The sequence below is a fragment of the Armigeres subalbatus genome, chromosome 2 (assembly GCF_024139115.2).
Source record: "Armigeres subalbatus isolate Guangzhou_Male chromosome 2, GZ_Asu_2, whole genome shotgun sequence".
Taxonomy (NCBI): domain Eukaryota; kingdom Metazoa; phylum Arthropoda; class Insecta; order Diptera; family Culicidae; genus Armigeres; species Armigeres subalbatus.
Window position 1 is genome coordinate 133,425,453 of NC_085140.1, and position 15,989 is coordinate 133,441,441.

The 15,989-nt window shown below is 37.9% G+C and overlaps 1 protein-coding gene across 1 annotated transcript; it reads left to right on the forward strand.

Annotated features, from left to right (window-relative positions):
* The first annotated feature begins 4,293 nt into the window (after nucleotides 1–4,293).
* On the forward strand, nucleotides 4,294–5,708 carry LOC134215135 (uncharacterized). The gene is made up of 2 exons (XM_062694386.1): nucleotides 4,294–4,633; nucleotides 4,865–5,708. The coding sequence occupies exons 1-2, from the start codon at nucleotides 4,437–4,439 to the stop codon at nucleotides 5,046–5,048; spliced, it is 381 nt and encodes a 126-aa protein (XP_062550370.1). The 5' UTR covers nucleotides 4,294–4,436; the 3' UTR covers nucleotides 5,049–5,708.
* The last annotated feature ends 10,281 nt before the right edge of the window (nucleotides 5,709–15,989 follow it).

The following is a 15,989-nucleotide window of genomic DNA, read 5'->3' on the forward strand; positions in this document are numbered from 1 at the left end:
GAGCTTACCAGGCCCTTGAAAATAAATTTTGCATCAAAACCAGAAATATTCCAACAATACTTTCAGTTCATCTCAGTTTTCGTTTTCTAACACTAGACACATGGCAACAGCTGATCTTGTTTATGCAGTCATGGGTAGAGTTTACCAGGCTCTTAAAAATCAATCTTGCATCAAAACCAGAAATATTCCGACAATACTTTCAGTTCGTCTCAGTTTACAATTTCTTACACTATACCATCACAACAGCTGATCTTGTTTATGCAATCATGGGTAGAGCTTACCAGGCCCTTTTAAAATCAATCTTGCATCAAAACCAGAAATATTCCATCAATACTTTCAGTTCATCTTAGTTTACACTTTCTAACACTATACCATCACAACAGCTGATCTTATTTATGCAATCATTGATAGAGCTTACCAGGCCCTTTTAAAATCAATCTTGCATCAAAACCAGAAATATTCTAACAATACTTTCAGTTCATCTCAGTTTTCGTTTTCCAACACTAGACACATGGCATCAGCTGATCTTGTTTATGCAGTCATGGGTAGAGCTTACCAGGCTCTTGAAAATCAATCTTGCATCAAAACCAGAAATATTTCAACAATACTTTCAGTTCATCTCAGTTTACACTTTCTAACACTATACCATCGCAACAGCTGATCTTGTTTATGCAATCATGGGTAGAGCTTACTAGGCCCTTTTAAAATCAATCTTGCATCAAAACCAGAAATATTCCATCAATACTTTCAGTTCATCTCAGTTTACACTTTCTAACACTATACGCATGACAACATCTGATCTTGTTCATGCAGTCATGAGTAGAGCTTACCAGGCTCTAGAAAAATCAATCTTGCATCAAAACCAGAAATATTCCAACAATACCTTCAGTTCATCTTAGTTTACACTTTCTAACACTATACCATCGCAACAGCTGATCTTTTTAATGAAGGCATGAGTAGAGCTTACCAGGCCCTTGAAAATCAATCTTGCATAAAAACCAGAAATATTCCAACAATACTTTCAGTTCATCTCAGTTTTCGTTTTCTAACACTAGACACATGGCAACAGCTATCTTGTTTATGCAGTCATGAGTAGAGCTTACCAGGCTCTTAAAAATCAATCTTGCATCAAAACCAGAAATATTCCTTCAATACTTTCAGTTCATTTTAGTTTACGTTTCAGTTCATTTTAGTTTACACCTTCTTACACTAGACACATGGCATCAGCTGATCTTGTTTATGCAGTCATGGGTAGAGCTTACCAGGCTCTTAAAAATCAATCTTGCATCAAAACCAGAAATATTCCATCAATACTTTCAGTTCATCTTAGTTTACACTTTCTAACACTATACCATCACAACAGCTAATCTTTGTAATGAAGGCATGGGTAGAGTTTACCAGGCCCTTGAAAACCAATCTTGCATCAAAACCAGAAATATTCCATCAATACTTTCAGTTCATCTCAGTTTACACTTTCTTACACTATACCATCACAACAGCTGATCTTGTTTATGAAGGCATGGGTAGAGCTTACCAGGCCCTTGAAAATAAATTTTGCATCAAAACCAGAAATATTCCAACAATACTTTCAGTTCATCTCAGTTTTCGTTTTCTAACACTAGACACATGGCAACAGCTGATCTTGTTTATGCAGTCATGGGTAGAGTTTACCAGGCTCTTAAAAATCAATCTTGCATCAAAACCAGAAATATTCCGACAATACTTTCAGTTCGTCTCAGTTTACAATTTCTTACACTATACCATCACAACAGCTGATCTTGTTTATGCAATCATGGGTAGAGCTTACCAGGCCCTTTTAAAATCAATCTTGCATCAAAACCAGAAATATTCCATCAATACTTTCAGTTCATCTTAGTTTACACTTTCTAACACTATACCATTGCAACAGCTGATGTTTTTAATGAAGGCATGGGTAGAGCTTACCAGGCCCTTGAAAATCAATCTTGCATAAAAACCAGAAATATTCCAACAATACTTTCAGTTCATCTCAGTTTTCGTTTTCTAACACTAGACACATGGCAACAGCTGATCTTGTTTATGCAGTCATGGGTAGAGCTTACCAGGCCCTTTTAAAATCAATCTTGCATCAAAACCAGAAATATTCCATCAATACTTTCAGTTCATCTTAGTTTACACTTTCTAAAACTAGACGCATGGCATCAGCTGATCTTGTTTATGCAGTCATGAGTAGAGCTTACCAGGCTCTTGAAAATCAATCTTGCATCAAAACCAGAAATATTTCATCAATACTTTCAGTTCATCTTAGTTTACACTTTCTAACACTATACCATCGCAACAGCTAATCTTTTTAATGAAGGCATGGGTAGAGCTTACCAGGCCCTTGAAAATAAATCTTGCATCAAAACCAGAAATATTCCAACAATACTCTCAGTTCATCTCAGTTTTCGTTTTCTAACACTAGACACATGGCAACAGCTGATCTTGTTTATGCAGTCATGGGTAGAGCTTACCAGGCTCTTAAAAGTCAATCTTGCATCAAAACCAGAAATATTCCATCAATACTTTCAGTTCATCTTAGTTTACACTTTCTAACACTATACCATCGCAACAGCTGATCTTGTTTATGCAATCATGGGTAGAGCTTACCAGGCCCTTTTAAAATCAATCTTGCATCAAAACCAGAAATATTCCATCAATACTTTCAGTTCATCTTAGTTTACACTTCTAACACTATACCATCGCAACAGCTGATCTTTTTAATGAAGGCATGGGTAGAGCTTACCAGGCCCTTGAAAATCAATCTTGCAGAAAAACCAGAAATATTCCAACAATACTTTCAGTTCATCTCAGTTTTTGTTTTCTAACACTAGACACATGGCAACAGCTGATCTTGTTTATGCAGTCATGGGTAGAGCTTACCAGGCTCTTAAAAGTCAATCTTGCATCAAAACCAGAAATATTCCATCAATATTTTCAGTTCATTTTAGTTTACGTTTCAGTTCATTTCAGGTTACATTTTCTAACACTAGACACATGGCATCAGCTGATCTTGTTTATGCTGTCATGGGTAGAGCTTACCAGGCTCTTAAAAATCCATCTTGCATCAAAACCAGAAATATTTCAACAATACTTTCAGTTCATCTTAGTTTACACTTTCTAACACTAGACACATGGCCTCAGCTGATCTTGTTTATGCAGTCATGGGTAGAGCTTACCAGGCTCTTAAAAATCCATCTTGCATCAAAACCAGAAATATTTCAACAATACTTTCAGTTCATCTTAGTTTACACTTTCTAACAATATACCATCGCAACAGCTGATCTTTTTAATGAAGTCATGGGTAGAGCTTACCAGGCCCTTGAAAATCAATCTTGTATCAAAACCAGAAATATTCCAACAATACTTTCATTTCATCTCAGTTTACACTTTCTAACACTAGACACATGGCATCAGCTGATCTTGTTTATGCAGTCATGGGTAGAGCTTACCAGGCTCTTAAAAATCAATCTTGCTTCAAAACCAGAAATATTCCAATAATACTTTTAGTTCATCTCAGTTTACACTTTCTAACACTATATCATCACAACAGCTGATCTTGTTTATGCAATCATGGGTAGAGCTTACCAGGCCCTTTTTAAATCAATCTTGCATCAATATCAGAAATATTCCATCAATACTTTCAGTTCATTTTAGTTTACGTTTCAGTTCATTTTAGTTTACACTTTCTAAAACTAGACACATGGCATCAGCTGATCTTGTTTATGCAGTCATGAGTAGAGCTTACCAGGCTCTTAAAAATCCATCTTGTATCAAAACCAGAAATATTCCAACAATACTTTCAGTTCATTTTAGTTTACACTTCCTAACACTAGACACATGGCATCAGTTGATCTTGTTTATGCAATCATGGGTAGAGCATACCAGGCCCTTTTAAAATCAATCTTGCATCATCATCTAATTCTATACAAAACCATCCGTTGATGTTTGTCTCTCGGTAGATTTGCTCTCAATAGACCTTTCCCGTCCGACCAAACACCTATGTTTTGTATTTTATCCTAAAACATCCTTGAGTTTAGATAACATTGCGCATAAAATAAGCTGTTTTTATGAAACGGTTATTTTCATACAATTTTTTGAAAAAAATAACATCGTCTGTTTTACGAGGTGAATATTCCTACCAGACGATGGTGATCCTATGAGATTCAGCATATTTGGCAACACTTGACAGCGGTGAGAACATCGTTCAACTATTTTTTCTGGCATCTCTGTATCATGTTTATTTACATTTGAAATGTCATAAATATTGAGTGCACGATGTGAAAATAAATTTCATTCCGGAAAGTTATTTTGTTTTCTTGTTTCGTCGGTGTGTCAAAATCATAAACAACGACATTTACGAAACATTCACCGATACGGAGCGTCTGATTGGAGATGTCGGATCAAATCCGGTCATAATGAATCCAACCAACATCATCTTCGATGGTCCGCCATCTAGACGAACATGGAACACTGGTTGGATGGGGTCTCGATACAGGGCAAGCCAAGATCCTGGACGAATGAAAAAGTCCCAAGCAAATCCACAATCAAAACAACAGTCCTCCTTTCCACTCATCAAACCAGAAGGCAACATATTTTTGGTGCCCCTCCATCGGTAAGTACATTTTGAAAGCAGTTTTCTTCCCACTACCCACTGGTAAGCAATCCTATCACGACGTACATAACATTGTTGTTCTCATCCTACGAACGATTCTTGTAGCTAAGTCGTTAGTTTTTCATTACATCATCAACCACGGCAGAATTTTTCTTGTTTGTTTGTCATTCTTTTTTGTAAAATGTGTTTGGTGAAATTTGTGAAAATCTAATAACCGTTTCGTTACAACAGTTTTGCTGAAATGGGATCGAAGCGGAAAGCTAGAGCTCGGCTCGGTCGGTTGACCGACAAAAGCGAAAGGAGCATAACGCTAACACCGTCCAGTGGAAGCAGCAAACACCGGCGACCGTTTCGTAAACGAATGCTTTTTTGCAAAAGTTGCGATGAGACCGCCACGGAAAATTCCAAATCATAAGCAGACGAAGACTGCAGCTCAAGAATGGAATGAAGGTGTTGCTGATCTCCGATACGACTACGAATAAATCTGACCACAGCACTCCATCGTGGGTCATCTGAGCGACCCGCACGTATTTTCCTGATTGGCGTTTGAACGCTTTTCGCAGCTTTTCATAGCACCACTGTTACAGTACACTGTACCACCACCGCCACTACCACCCAGATCAGTCAATCACACCATGTACAATACTATGTAGCACTTGTCGCTTAAATTAAACATAGTGTGGAACATATGTGACTACCATGCTTAGTACCAATTGCACTTTTCTTTCCCTTTCGAAAAACAACCCCCACCATTTGTAAATTTCAATGGAATATTATTGGAAATTATGGAAAGACACATAATCAGTGCAGTTAGATTGCCAAGTAATCTCGCAGGTAAAACATTATCCCAAATGAATTCCTTTCGAAGGTGCTTGGGAAAAATATCGTACTACTCGGAGAAACCCAGCAAATTGAACTTGTCGACTGATGCGTAATCGTTTGTCCAAATTGACGTCTGGAAAGTTACCTCAATGGATCATAATCCAACTGGCATTTAGTCTTCCGATAGTTATTTTCGATTAGCAGCAACATTTCCAACAGAGACTTCAGAGGGAGATTCCTCAACCAAATTAGAAGTGGAGCAACTGATCATATTCGGCAGAATATCAAGGCGGCGTTATTCATCACTTCCAAAACACTAATACCATTCACAATGTAAAACTTTGTATTAAAAAGAAATCTTGATATAAATTATACAACAAAAAAATCAAAAAAGTTCTAAAACATATATTTATTATTTACATTAGTTTATGTAAAACAAAATCACAGAGATGGCGAATTCATTTCAATTCAAATTTTTTCGACTCTCTGGACACAGTGTCCGTTTTTACGATTCCACTATTTGATAGTTCATCGCAAAGCAGATTCTACCCTACTTGAACCAATTGCTTGGCTCGCCTCAATCCAGGGTGTCCAGACCTACCGATTGTACTGATGGCATTCATAAGAACTTTTCCGGATACATCGCATACTAACAGGGGAATATCGGAGGACATACCCACACTATACTGTATTAAATTGGCAATTGGTGCTTTATTAAAAACGATAGCCTGTTAGTAGAAGAATTTTGGATCAGGTTACCACCAGTATTATCGGATATTTTGAAATAGTTATGTTCTTAGGATCGTTGATGTTGTGATGCTGAACCACGGTTAAAAAATCGGTGTCCACGGTCGCAATCACCAGTCCATTTGAGAATTCTTGTAGAACAGATGTATTGTTGAGCTACACCGCAATTCACAATGTTGTCCACCACAATTTAATTTGATGTATGTACCACGACCCCACTAAAACAATGCCTTGCCAAGTACATATATCTATATCCGAGTTGACGGTAGCGAATCCGGAAATAGAACATCCTACCAGGTACAAGCTAAGCCATGAAAACGCCGATCTGGTGTTTATGAAGATAAACTTCCACATGTGAAGGTTCTGTACAAATTCAGCTATATATGTTGTGCTCCGGCGAACTTATTCCAAACAGCCGTTATCAATGATCAGCTTGCAGCTATTTAAGCTCAGTTCAACAGGAAATGCAGTCATTTATACAAGGTGGCCTCGTAAGCTTTAATGACGTATGCATATTAACTTTAAAAGGATTCACTTTCCTCGTTCAGCGGAATCGTAGACTTCAAATTAAACTGTTGATTTCCCGTACTGGGGTTCCACACACTGAGGGAATAATCCAAGCTGGTATTTAGTGATCAGTTTATTCTAATTCGGTGCCAGCAGCTTCAATAGATCACTGTCGTTCACTCTCCAGGAGGAAATAATAACTCCGGTTCGTACATCGAGGACGGTTACGTGCTCGGAGCTGAGTCTTACGGCTATCCACACTCCAGAAGGTAAAATAGCAATAGTTTTTACCGAACCAATCAGGGCACTGAAAATACGCCTTTCGTTGCAGTAGCCGAAGGTGCGGGCATCGATCATGCGAATGCGGCAGTTCCGGCCAATACCAGACGGGAATGTATTCATCACAGAAACGGGAGTGTATTTAGGTGCGTCCAGCTAATCGATTTGGGTTGGTACGAACGGATCCTAAAGGTTAACACCGGAATCGCAAGAGATGGTTTATCTTTAGCAACAATATAAAAATGCATAAATTAGTATGTGCTTTAACATCTTTTCAAAAGTACTAACCTTATCGATTCCATGAAGGCCAAAGAATGCACGGATTTGCGGTGATTGGTGTAGTTAACCGTAGGCTTTGTCGAAGGAAGCACAGTTGCTTCCGGAAAACGAGATGTGTTCCCGCGGTTCCCTCGTCATTTCTCTACCGATTCATATTGTGATCACGTAGAGTATTGACTAGTTTCCGAGCCAGGTCCGATCGGGCGAAAAACCCACATAATAAATTTGGCTGACTGACGAATAATTTGATGGATGACTGAATGGAGAAGAAAGTCCTGAAGGTGGTCCATCACAGTGCTGTCATTCAGGTGCGGAATCACATTTGACATGCTGCAGGGAACTAATTAAGCATCCTTCTAGAGTTTGGATGATTTTCCTGCGACAGAGTCCGATCAGTTCAGTGATATTTATGCGGGCCGATATAGATGAACACTCGATAACGATAATATTAATATAACGATTATATATATCCAAATATCTAGTATTTAGTCGCGAGAAGCGGTTGTTTTTTTTTCCACATGAAAAAAGCAAAACAAAAACAAATGAAATTTCACCACTTAAAATGACAGGATGGTAAAGGGTAGACTTGGGTTCAATGGGTTTTGTGGAGAATAAAATGATAGAGGAAACAGGAGTGAAAAACTCAAAAAAGTTTTGATTGTTTTCAATAGTTCCAGGCGTATAAAAATACAGGTTTCTTGGGAAAAGTGTCTCAGAAAAATAAAAAGAACCATTTGAGCAAATAATATTTTTTCACGGGAAAGGTCTATTGTTTCACATCGTTTTAACCATTTCAAGGATTTGATTTACTCTCAACCGATCCACCCGGATCAAACATCTACACGCATGTAGAAGACATCGGAGACGTACCAACCCACTCGGAAGTTGGATTTGCTTTCAATTGGTCCACACCGTTCCAACCTATTCGAAGATTGGATTTACTCTCAACTGATCCACCCGGATCAAACGCCTACTCGCATGTAGAAGACATCGGAGACGTACCAACCCGCTCGGAAGTTGGATTTGCTTTTAATTGGTCCACACCATTCCAACCTATTCGAAGATTGGATTAACTCTCAACTGATCCACCCGAATCAAACGCCTACTCGCATGTAGAAGACATCGGAGACGTACCAACCCGCTCGGAAGTTGGATTTGCTTTTAATTGGTCCACACCATTCCAACCTATTCGAAGATTGGATTTACTCTCAACTGATCCACCCGGATCAAACGCCTACTCGCATGTAGAAGACATCGGAGACGTACCAACCCGCTCGGAAGTTGGATTTGCTTTTAATTGGTCCACACCGTTCCAACCTATTCGAAGATTGGATTAACTCTCAACTGCTCCACCCGGATCAAACGCCTACTCGCATGTAGAAGACATCGGAGACGTACCAACTCGCTTGGAAGTTGGATTTGCTTTCAATTGTTCCACATCGTTCCAGCCCATCCGAAGTCTGGATTAACTGTCAACTTTTCCACTAATATTAAACTAATCTCCAATACAACGTTTTCATCCCTCCAAGCATGCAAGTTGTCATAGATGTCAACTTTTAATTTCCGAAATATCTTGCCAAGACGATGTTTTTATACACACTAGCGCCACCAAGTGGGGGAATTCAAAACCCAACTTATCTTCAAATCGACGTTTTCGACTGTCCGAACAACTTTGTCAAAGATGTTCACTTTCAAAATCGCACAATTTCCGAAACATCTTACCAAAACGGTGTTTCCATACACACTAGTGCCACCAAGTGGCTGAATTTAAAACCAAACTGATTTTCAATTCAACGTTTTCGACTGCCCGAACAACTTTGTCAAAGTTGACTACTTTCAAAAACTCATAATTTCCGAGATATCTTACCAAAACTGCGTTTCCATACACACTAGCACCACCAAGTGGCTGAATTCAAAACCAGTCTTATCTTTAATTAAACGTTTCCGACTGCCCGAACAACTTTGTCAAAAATGTCAACTTTCAAAATCGCATAATTTCCGAAACATTTTACCAAAACGGTGTTTTCATACACACTAAGCGCCACCAAGTGGCTGAATTCAAACCAAACTTATCTTCAATTCGACGTTTTCGACTGTCCGAAAAACTTTGTCAAAGATGTCAACTTTAAAAAACTCATAATTTCCAAGATATCTTACCAAAACAGTGTTTCCATACACACTAACCCCACCAAGTGGCTAAATTCAAAACCAACTTTATCTTCAATTCGACGTTTTCGACTGCCCGAACAACTTTGTCAAAGATGTCAACTTTCAAAAACTCATAATTTCCGAGATATATTACCAAAACGGTGTTCCCATACACACTAGCGCCACCAAGTGGCTGAATTCAAAACCAAACTTATCTTCAATTCAACGTTTTCGACTATTTGAACAACTTTGTCAAAGATGTCAACTTTCAAAAACTCATAATTTCCGAGATATCTTACCAAAACAGTGTTTCCATTCACACTAAGCGCCATCAAGTGGATGATTTCAAAACCAAATTTATCTTCAATTCGACGCTTTAGACTGTCCAAACAACTTTGTCAAAGATGTCAACTTTCAAAAAACTTATATTTTCCAAGATATCTTACCAAAACAGTGTTCCATACATTACACTAGCGCCACCAAGTGGCTAAACTCAAATCCAAACTATATTTTCAATACAACGTTTTCGACTATCCGAACAACTTTGTCAAAGATGTCAACTTTCAAAAACTCATAATTTCCGAGATATCTTACCAAAACAGTGTTTCCATACACACTAGCGCCACCAAGTGGCTAAATTCAAAACCAACTTTATCTTCAATTCGACGTTTTCGACTGCCCGAACAACTTTGTCAAAGATGTCAACTTTAAAAAACTCATAATTTCCGAGATATCTTACCAAAACGGTGTTCCCATACACACTAGCGCCACCAAGTGGCTGAATTCAAAACCAAACTTATCTTCAATTCAACGTTTTCGACTATCCGAACAACTTTGTCAAAGATGTCAACTTTAAAAAACTCATAATTTCCAAGATATCTTACCAAAACAGTGTTCCATACACACTAGCGCCAACAAGTGGCTGAATTCAAAACCCAACTTATCTTCAATTCAACGTTTTCGACTATCCGAACAACTTTGTCAAAGATGTCAACTTTCAAAAACTCATAATTTCCGAGATATCTTACCAAAACGGTGTTTCCATACACACTAGCGCCACCAAGTGGGTGAATTCAAACCAAACTTTATCTTCAATTCGACGTTTTCGACTGCCCGAACAACTTTGTCAAAGATGTCAACTTCAAAAAACTCATAATTTCCGAATTATCTTACCAAAACAGTGTTGTCATACACACTAGCGCCACCAAGTGGCTGAATTCAAAATTGAACTTATCTTCAATTAGACGTTTTCGACTGTCCGAACAACTTGTCAAAGATGTCAACTTTCAAAATCGCATCCTTTCCGAGATATCTTACCAAAACTGTGTTTCATGGTAACATGATAGAACAGTCATCTAAAAGTAACAACAGGTAACAACGTACTCAAACAGCCCTTTAGTGTAGCCAGAATCCCTAAAAATCTCAACCTGCCCTGTACACACACCAACATATATATAAATCGTTATGCTGGTTAACGTCACGTCAAAAGGTTAACAAAACAATCGGGCAAATTATATCAAGCATGACTCTCTTCTATGAAACCAGCTTACGCTTCTGGGCAATTCCTGCATTAGTACTTCAAAGCTCAATTACAAATACAATGGTAACTGGACATAAAAACTATTATACGAATTTAATCATATCAATTTGCTTAGTGCGAAATTATTAACAGTTTAAGCTCATACAAAATTATTCCAAACATGCGATAAAATTCTGAAACAACCCTGTACTGCGCGTCTGCTAATACTACTTTCACTCCGCGGGTAGCAGCTCAATGCAAAACAAGGAACATAATAGATCTGTGCAGGAGTTCATCAAATTCACTCACCCGATGGATTTTGACATTTGAGCGGGTCGTCTTCTCGAACAAAAGTTCATTTTGCGTTCATTATGCGACCCGCTGAAACGTCATAATTTCTTGGGGGAGCTCATTTTGCGTTAGTCTATCGTGGTTACCATATTTTGTTTATACTGTACGCACCATCCGGCAAAATCGAATGAAAAGACTTACGGTAATGATGCGGCAACAGTGAAACTTCCAGCTGTAGCGTTCCGGAACATCAGCCAATCGCAAATAAATCCAAAATGGATATCGAGTACACTCACTTCACTAAAAAAAAACCCAATGATTTGGGAGCGTTAAACCTTGTACCGACTATGCCATTGTCGGGATTTCTTTCATATAAGGCTATCTGACGTTTATCGTCTTTCTCTTGCACGCGCACAGACGGGATAGGGTTTGTTTTCATACGGAAACGCTTCGGAAGCGTTTCCGTATGAAAACAAATCCTATCCTTTCCGTGCGCGTGCAAGAGAAAGATGATTAAACGTCAGATAGCCTTATTTAATTAGCACTAAACACTTATCAATAGGGTTCACACATTCTTTTCTATTCATTTCTTTTTTTTCATTTTTTTTTTGGTTACACTTCACACAACCGTCAGCAACTACGTTCGTCACAAAACTGAGCTTTCCTAATCGATCTTGTGCATTCATGTCCTCTACGAGCGGCATTTTCCGCTTCATGCTCAATCACATGACTCTCTCTCTCTCACGCAAGTCGTCACCATTGAATGTGTCTCGCTGACACTCTCACAACTTTGTCCATCCAACACGGCACATAACGCGACTTATGCTCCAATTAAACAGTTCCTGACTGCATCAATTTTATTATATTTAGTATTATTCTATTATTTCCTACAAGTTCCATCGTTGAATGTCCTCATGGATAGCCTAATAATAAAAGCCAAAAAAAAATCAAAGGATCGATTAAGCGAATGAAATTTTTTGACGAACAAGGTCAATTATCGAATAACCCTGCACGCACAGCAAGATTACTTTTGACAGATCGGCACCAACATTTCAAAAGGGCGAAACTGCTTTTGTAAACAAAAGCTTCTCACGTCGCTGGTGGGTTAATTTGAGCCCACCCACGCAATCCAACACCATTGATGGAAGCATCGAATCCTCTTCTTTCATTTAATGGTGCTGGATTGCGTGGGTGAGCACAAATCGAGGGGCGATTCACTACTATCGAATGATGAATTGAAAATACGTAAATGAAAATAATGCATAAAAATACAAATAATGCACGAAAATGCAAATAATGCACAAAAATGCAAATATTGCACAAAAATACAAATAATGCACAGCAATACACCTAATACACGGAAATAAAACTAATTCATAAAAATGCATATTTACACGAAAATATCAATTATCATATTTTAATGCAAATAATGCAAAACAAATCATCAAATACATCTAAATTCGGGTGAGATCGCCATTACGCAAAAAAGAACATTATTTGCTGAGAAACGTATGCCTCAAAGAAGACAAAAGCTTAGACGTCTTTCATACTTAGAATCCCATCCAATTAAATCTAAACAAAATATTTTCAACAGATTTCGTGGATCTGCCTGTCGCTTTGCATTTTGGACAAGCAAATCATCTTACACATTTGACTACATTTGGGATCAGGAAGTGACCCAAATTTAGGTGTGAACAGCGGATCCCTAAAATATAACTACAAAATGCAATGCGACTGTTGGATTTTCACCGAGACGTGATGACAAACATCGGTACGCCGCAGGGGGATTCATATTCGCCATATTAGTTCGATGATTAGAACATATTCAGGACTTGGATTGTCTGTCACGACATATGAGAACCCAGAGATGGGAAATGTTGATTATGTTTCAGACAAATAATAATTGCTTTATTGTATTACATATATCCTATGGGTCTCCAATTAGCCGTGCGAGCAAAGGCGTTGGATTTCCAATCCAGAAATGGCGAGTTTGATTCTCGCTCTGGTCTAGGATATTATAGGGTGGAAAACATTACCGACTTCCTGGGCATAGTATATCCATTGTTCTTACCACACGATTAATAACTGACGAAATGTTGAACAGCAGGCAAAGCTTGAAGGCTTGAATGTAGAGTCATCGAAGAAGAAGAATTTCTGTCTTTCATTTCTATAATAATAAACTTATATACACAGAAAAAACGAATATTGTTATAATTAAAAATGTTGTACTTTGTAACTGAAGAGTGAGTATTTTTCTTTAAAATAAAAGTCAAATCGCTTACAAGCAAAGTATTGTATTTGATTCGAAAGTATTCTTCCTTTGTTGAAAGTGTGAATTCAAAAGTTTTATTTTTCAACTTGAGAATTGTAGAACTGTCAAATTACCTAGCATGGCCGGCATAGAACAAAGAAAAAATCTCAACTTTGGAACACTATGGGATGGCTCAATACAAAAAAAACTCGGAAGAAATAAGAAAACAATATTTACTCTAATATGTTTTTCAACTATAGCTCATTGTTCGATTCAAAGCATCACATTTTTTTAATGCTATATAATACCTTTATATAAATATACTTAAAACAATTTGACATTTATTATGTGCACGAGGAAATACAATTTTGACCATCAACTGATTTCCTATAGGTCCACAATGCAACGAGACTGTCTCGGTCTTCTTTTGACATTCACATCACATCATCAGTAAATAAATAATAACAAGTTTATCACCGCGAGACCACCCGTTAAAATTGTCTTCATGTTGTGCCTCCGATAAAAAGGCAGACTTGGTTTCGATTCATCCTATCTGTGAGCCATTTTTTATAAGGTAAGTAAACAGGCATCCTGCTGAATGTGCTGCTGTCCGAGGTTCAATTTCCATAAGGTTTTACCTCATATTATTGTTTCGTTTATCATTGCAGAAACTCCATGCTTCTGATGCTTCTTCCCAGAAATCCGGACAATCATGAAGTTAGGACAATTGTTCTTTGAGCCCGGGACATTCCTTATACAGGTAGGAAAACTATTTTGATGCGCAAGATAACCTATAGGTAACTTTAAACATCTTTTAGGCTCTGTCTCATTTGGATAATTAAACTGAAATTAAACTTAAAAGTGACATTTCAATAATTATCAAATAACCCTGCTCGCAGAGCAAGATTACTTTTGACAGATATCGAATCATTTTGCATCGATGTCTTATTGGAATTGCTGGGCAGCACCAGCCATTCTTATTACCGGGTTATATGCTAATTTTCGAACTGTCACTTTTAAGTTTAATTCTCCAAATGAGACAGACCCTTAATGAAGTATACTCTTCGAATCTCACAGAGTTTCATTGGTGAAATTCAAATTTCTCCAGATATTTCCACAATTTGTTTAAAAGTTTTTCAATGCCTGATACGGCATGCATGCCTGTATGGCATGCACAATGGATAAAATATGCATATAGGGAGTCGAAATTATTTCCCATTTCGAAATATCCTGTACCGCGCCAAAAATCGGATTCGATACTAACAGACTCGCCGGATTGGATCCACACTTTAATGAAGCAGAAATTTATAATAAAATGCAATGAATATGCAAGTCGGTTTAAATCATACGAGTTGGATAAATAAAAACATCGAGAAAAAAAATAGTTTCAATTTAGGATCGATCGTAAACACTGAAAAGTCAAAATATACGAATATTCGACTTGAATCAGTTTATTTGCAAAATACACTAATATTACATAATTACACAACAATTTCTTTAAATTCAATTTAATTCATTATTACATTCAATACGTGAAAATACACGTAAAATACATCAAATCGTTATTCAATACGTCAAACTGAATCGAAAATACACAAGTGAATCGCCCCTCGGCACAAATAAGCCCACCAGAGACGTGAGAAGCTCTTGTTTACAAAAGCAGTTTCGCCCTTTTGAAATGTTGGTGCCGAGATATTATGCATCCCAAGATAAACACTCAGATAGACCTGTGCAGGAGTTCATCAAATTCACTCACCCGATGGATTTTGACATTTGAGCGGGTCGTCTTCTCGAACAAAAGTTCATTTTGCGTTCATTATGCGACCCGCTCAAACGTCATAATTTCTTGGGGGAGTTCATTTTGCGTTAGTCTATCGTGATCATCTCAATCAGCCTCCGATGAATTTATTAACTTTACACACGGCGGCTATTCAACTATGGCAACCCCATTCGGCGGCTTATTAAATTAAACAGCATGTCATTTTGGAATTGCTGGGTAGCACCAGCAATTCTCCAAATGAGACAAACCCTATTAAGTCATGTTTTGGGCTGAGCAACTTCTGTTGCTGGAAAGGCAAAATTTCAGAACGAATGAACCAGGTGGGTGGCACGACGCCATGTTTTTGCAGCCAACATCTCAGTGTAAAATTCATAATAGTATGTGTACATCACATTTGATTCTCATTAGGATACAGAACTGTCAGTGGGATACGGTCGCGCAATGTTGGCTGCAAAACAAACCTATTGTGTGAGATAGGGATGCCACCGGGCTGGAATGAACCATCAGACCAAAACGTCAGGCCGTCATATTATCAATTGGGTCCTAAAATGGGTCCTACATTCGATTTTCTTTCATGGAACGATGAAGCTAATCATCCTGAATGCGTCAGTTTTTCTTTAGACTCATAAATCGAAAGAAACATTGTTTAATTTGAAATTTGAAAATAGACATTCCATTCCTTCCTCGACATTGTTCCACAATGTTCCATTCGACTTCTGAGTCGGGAAAGAAT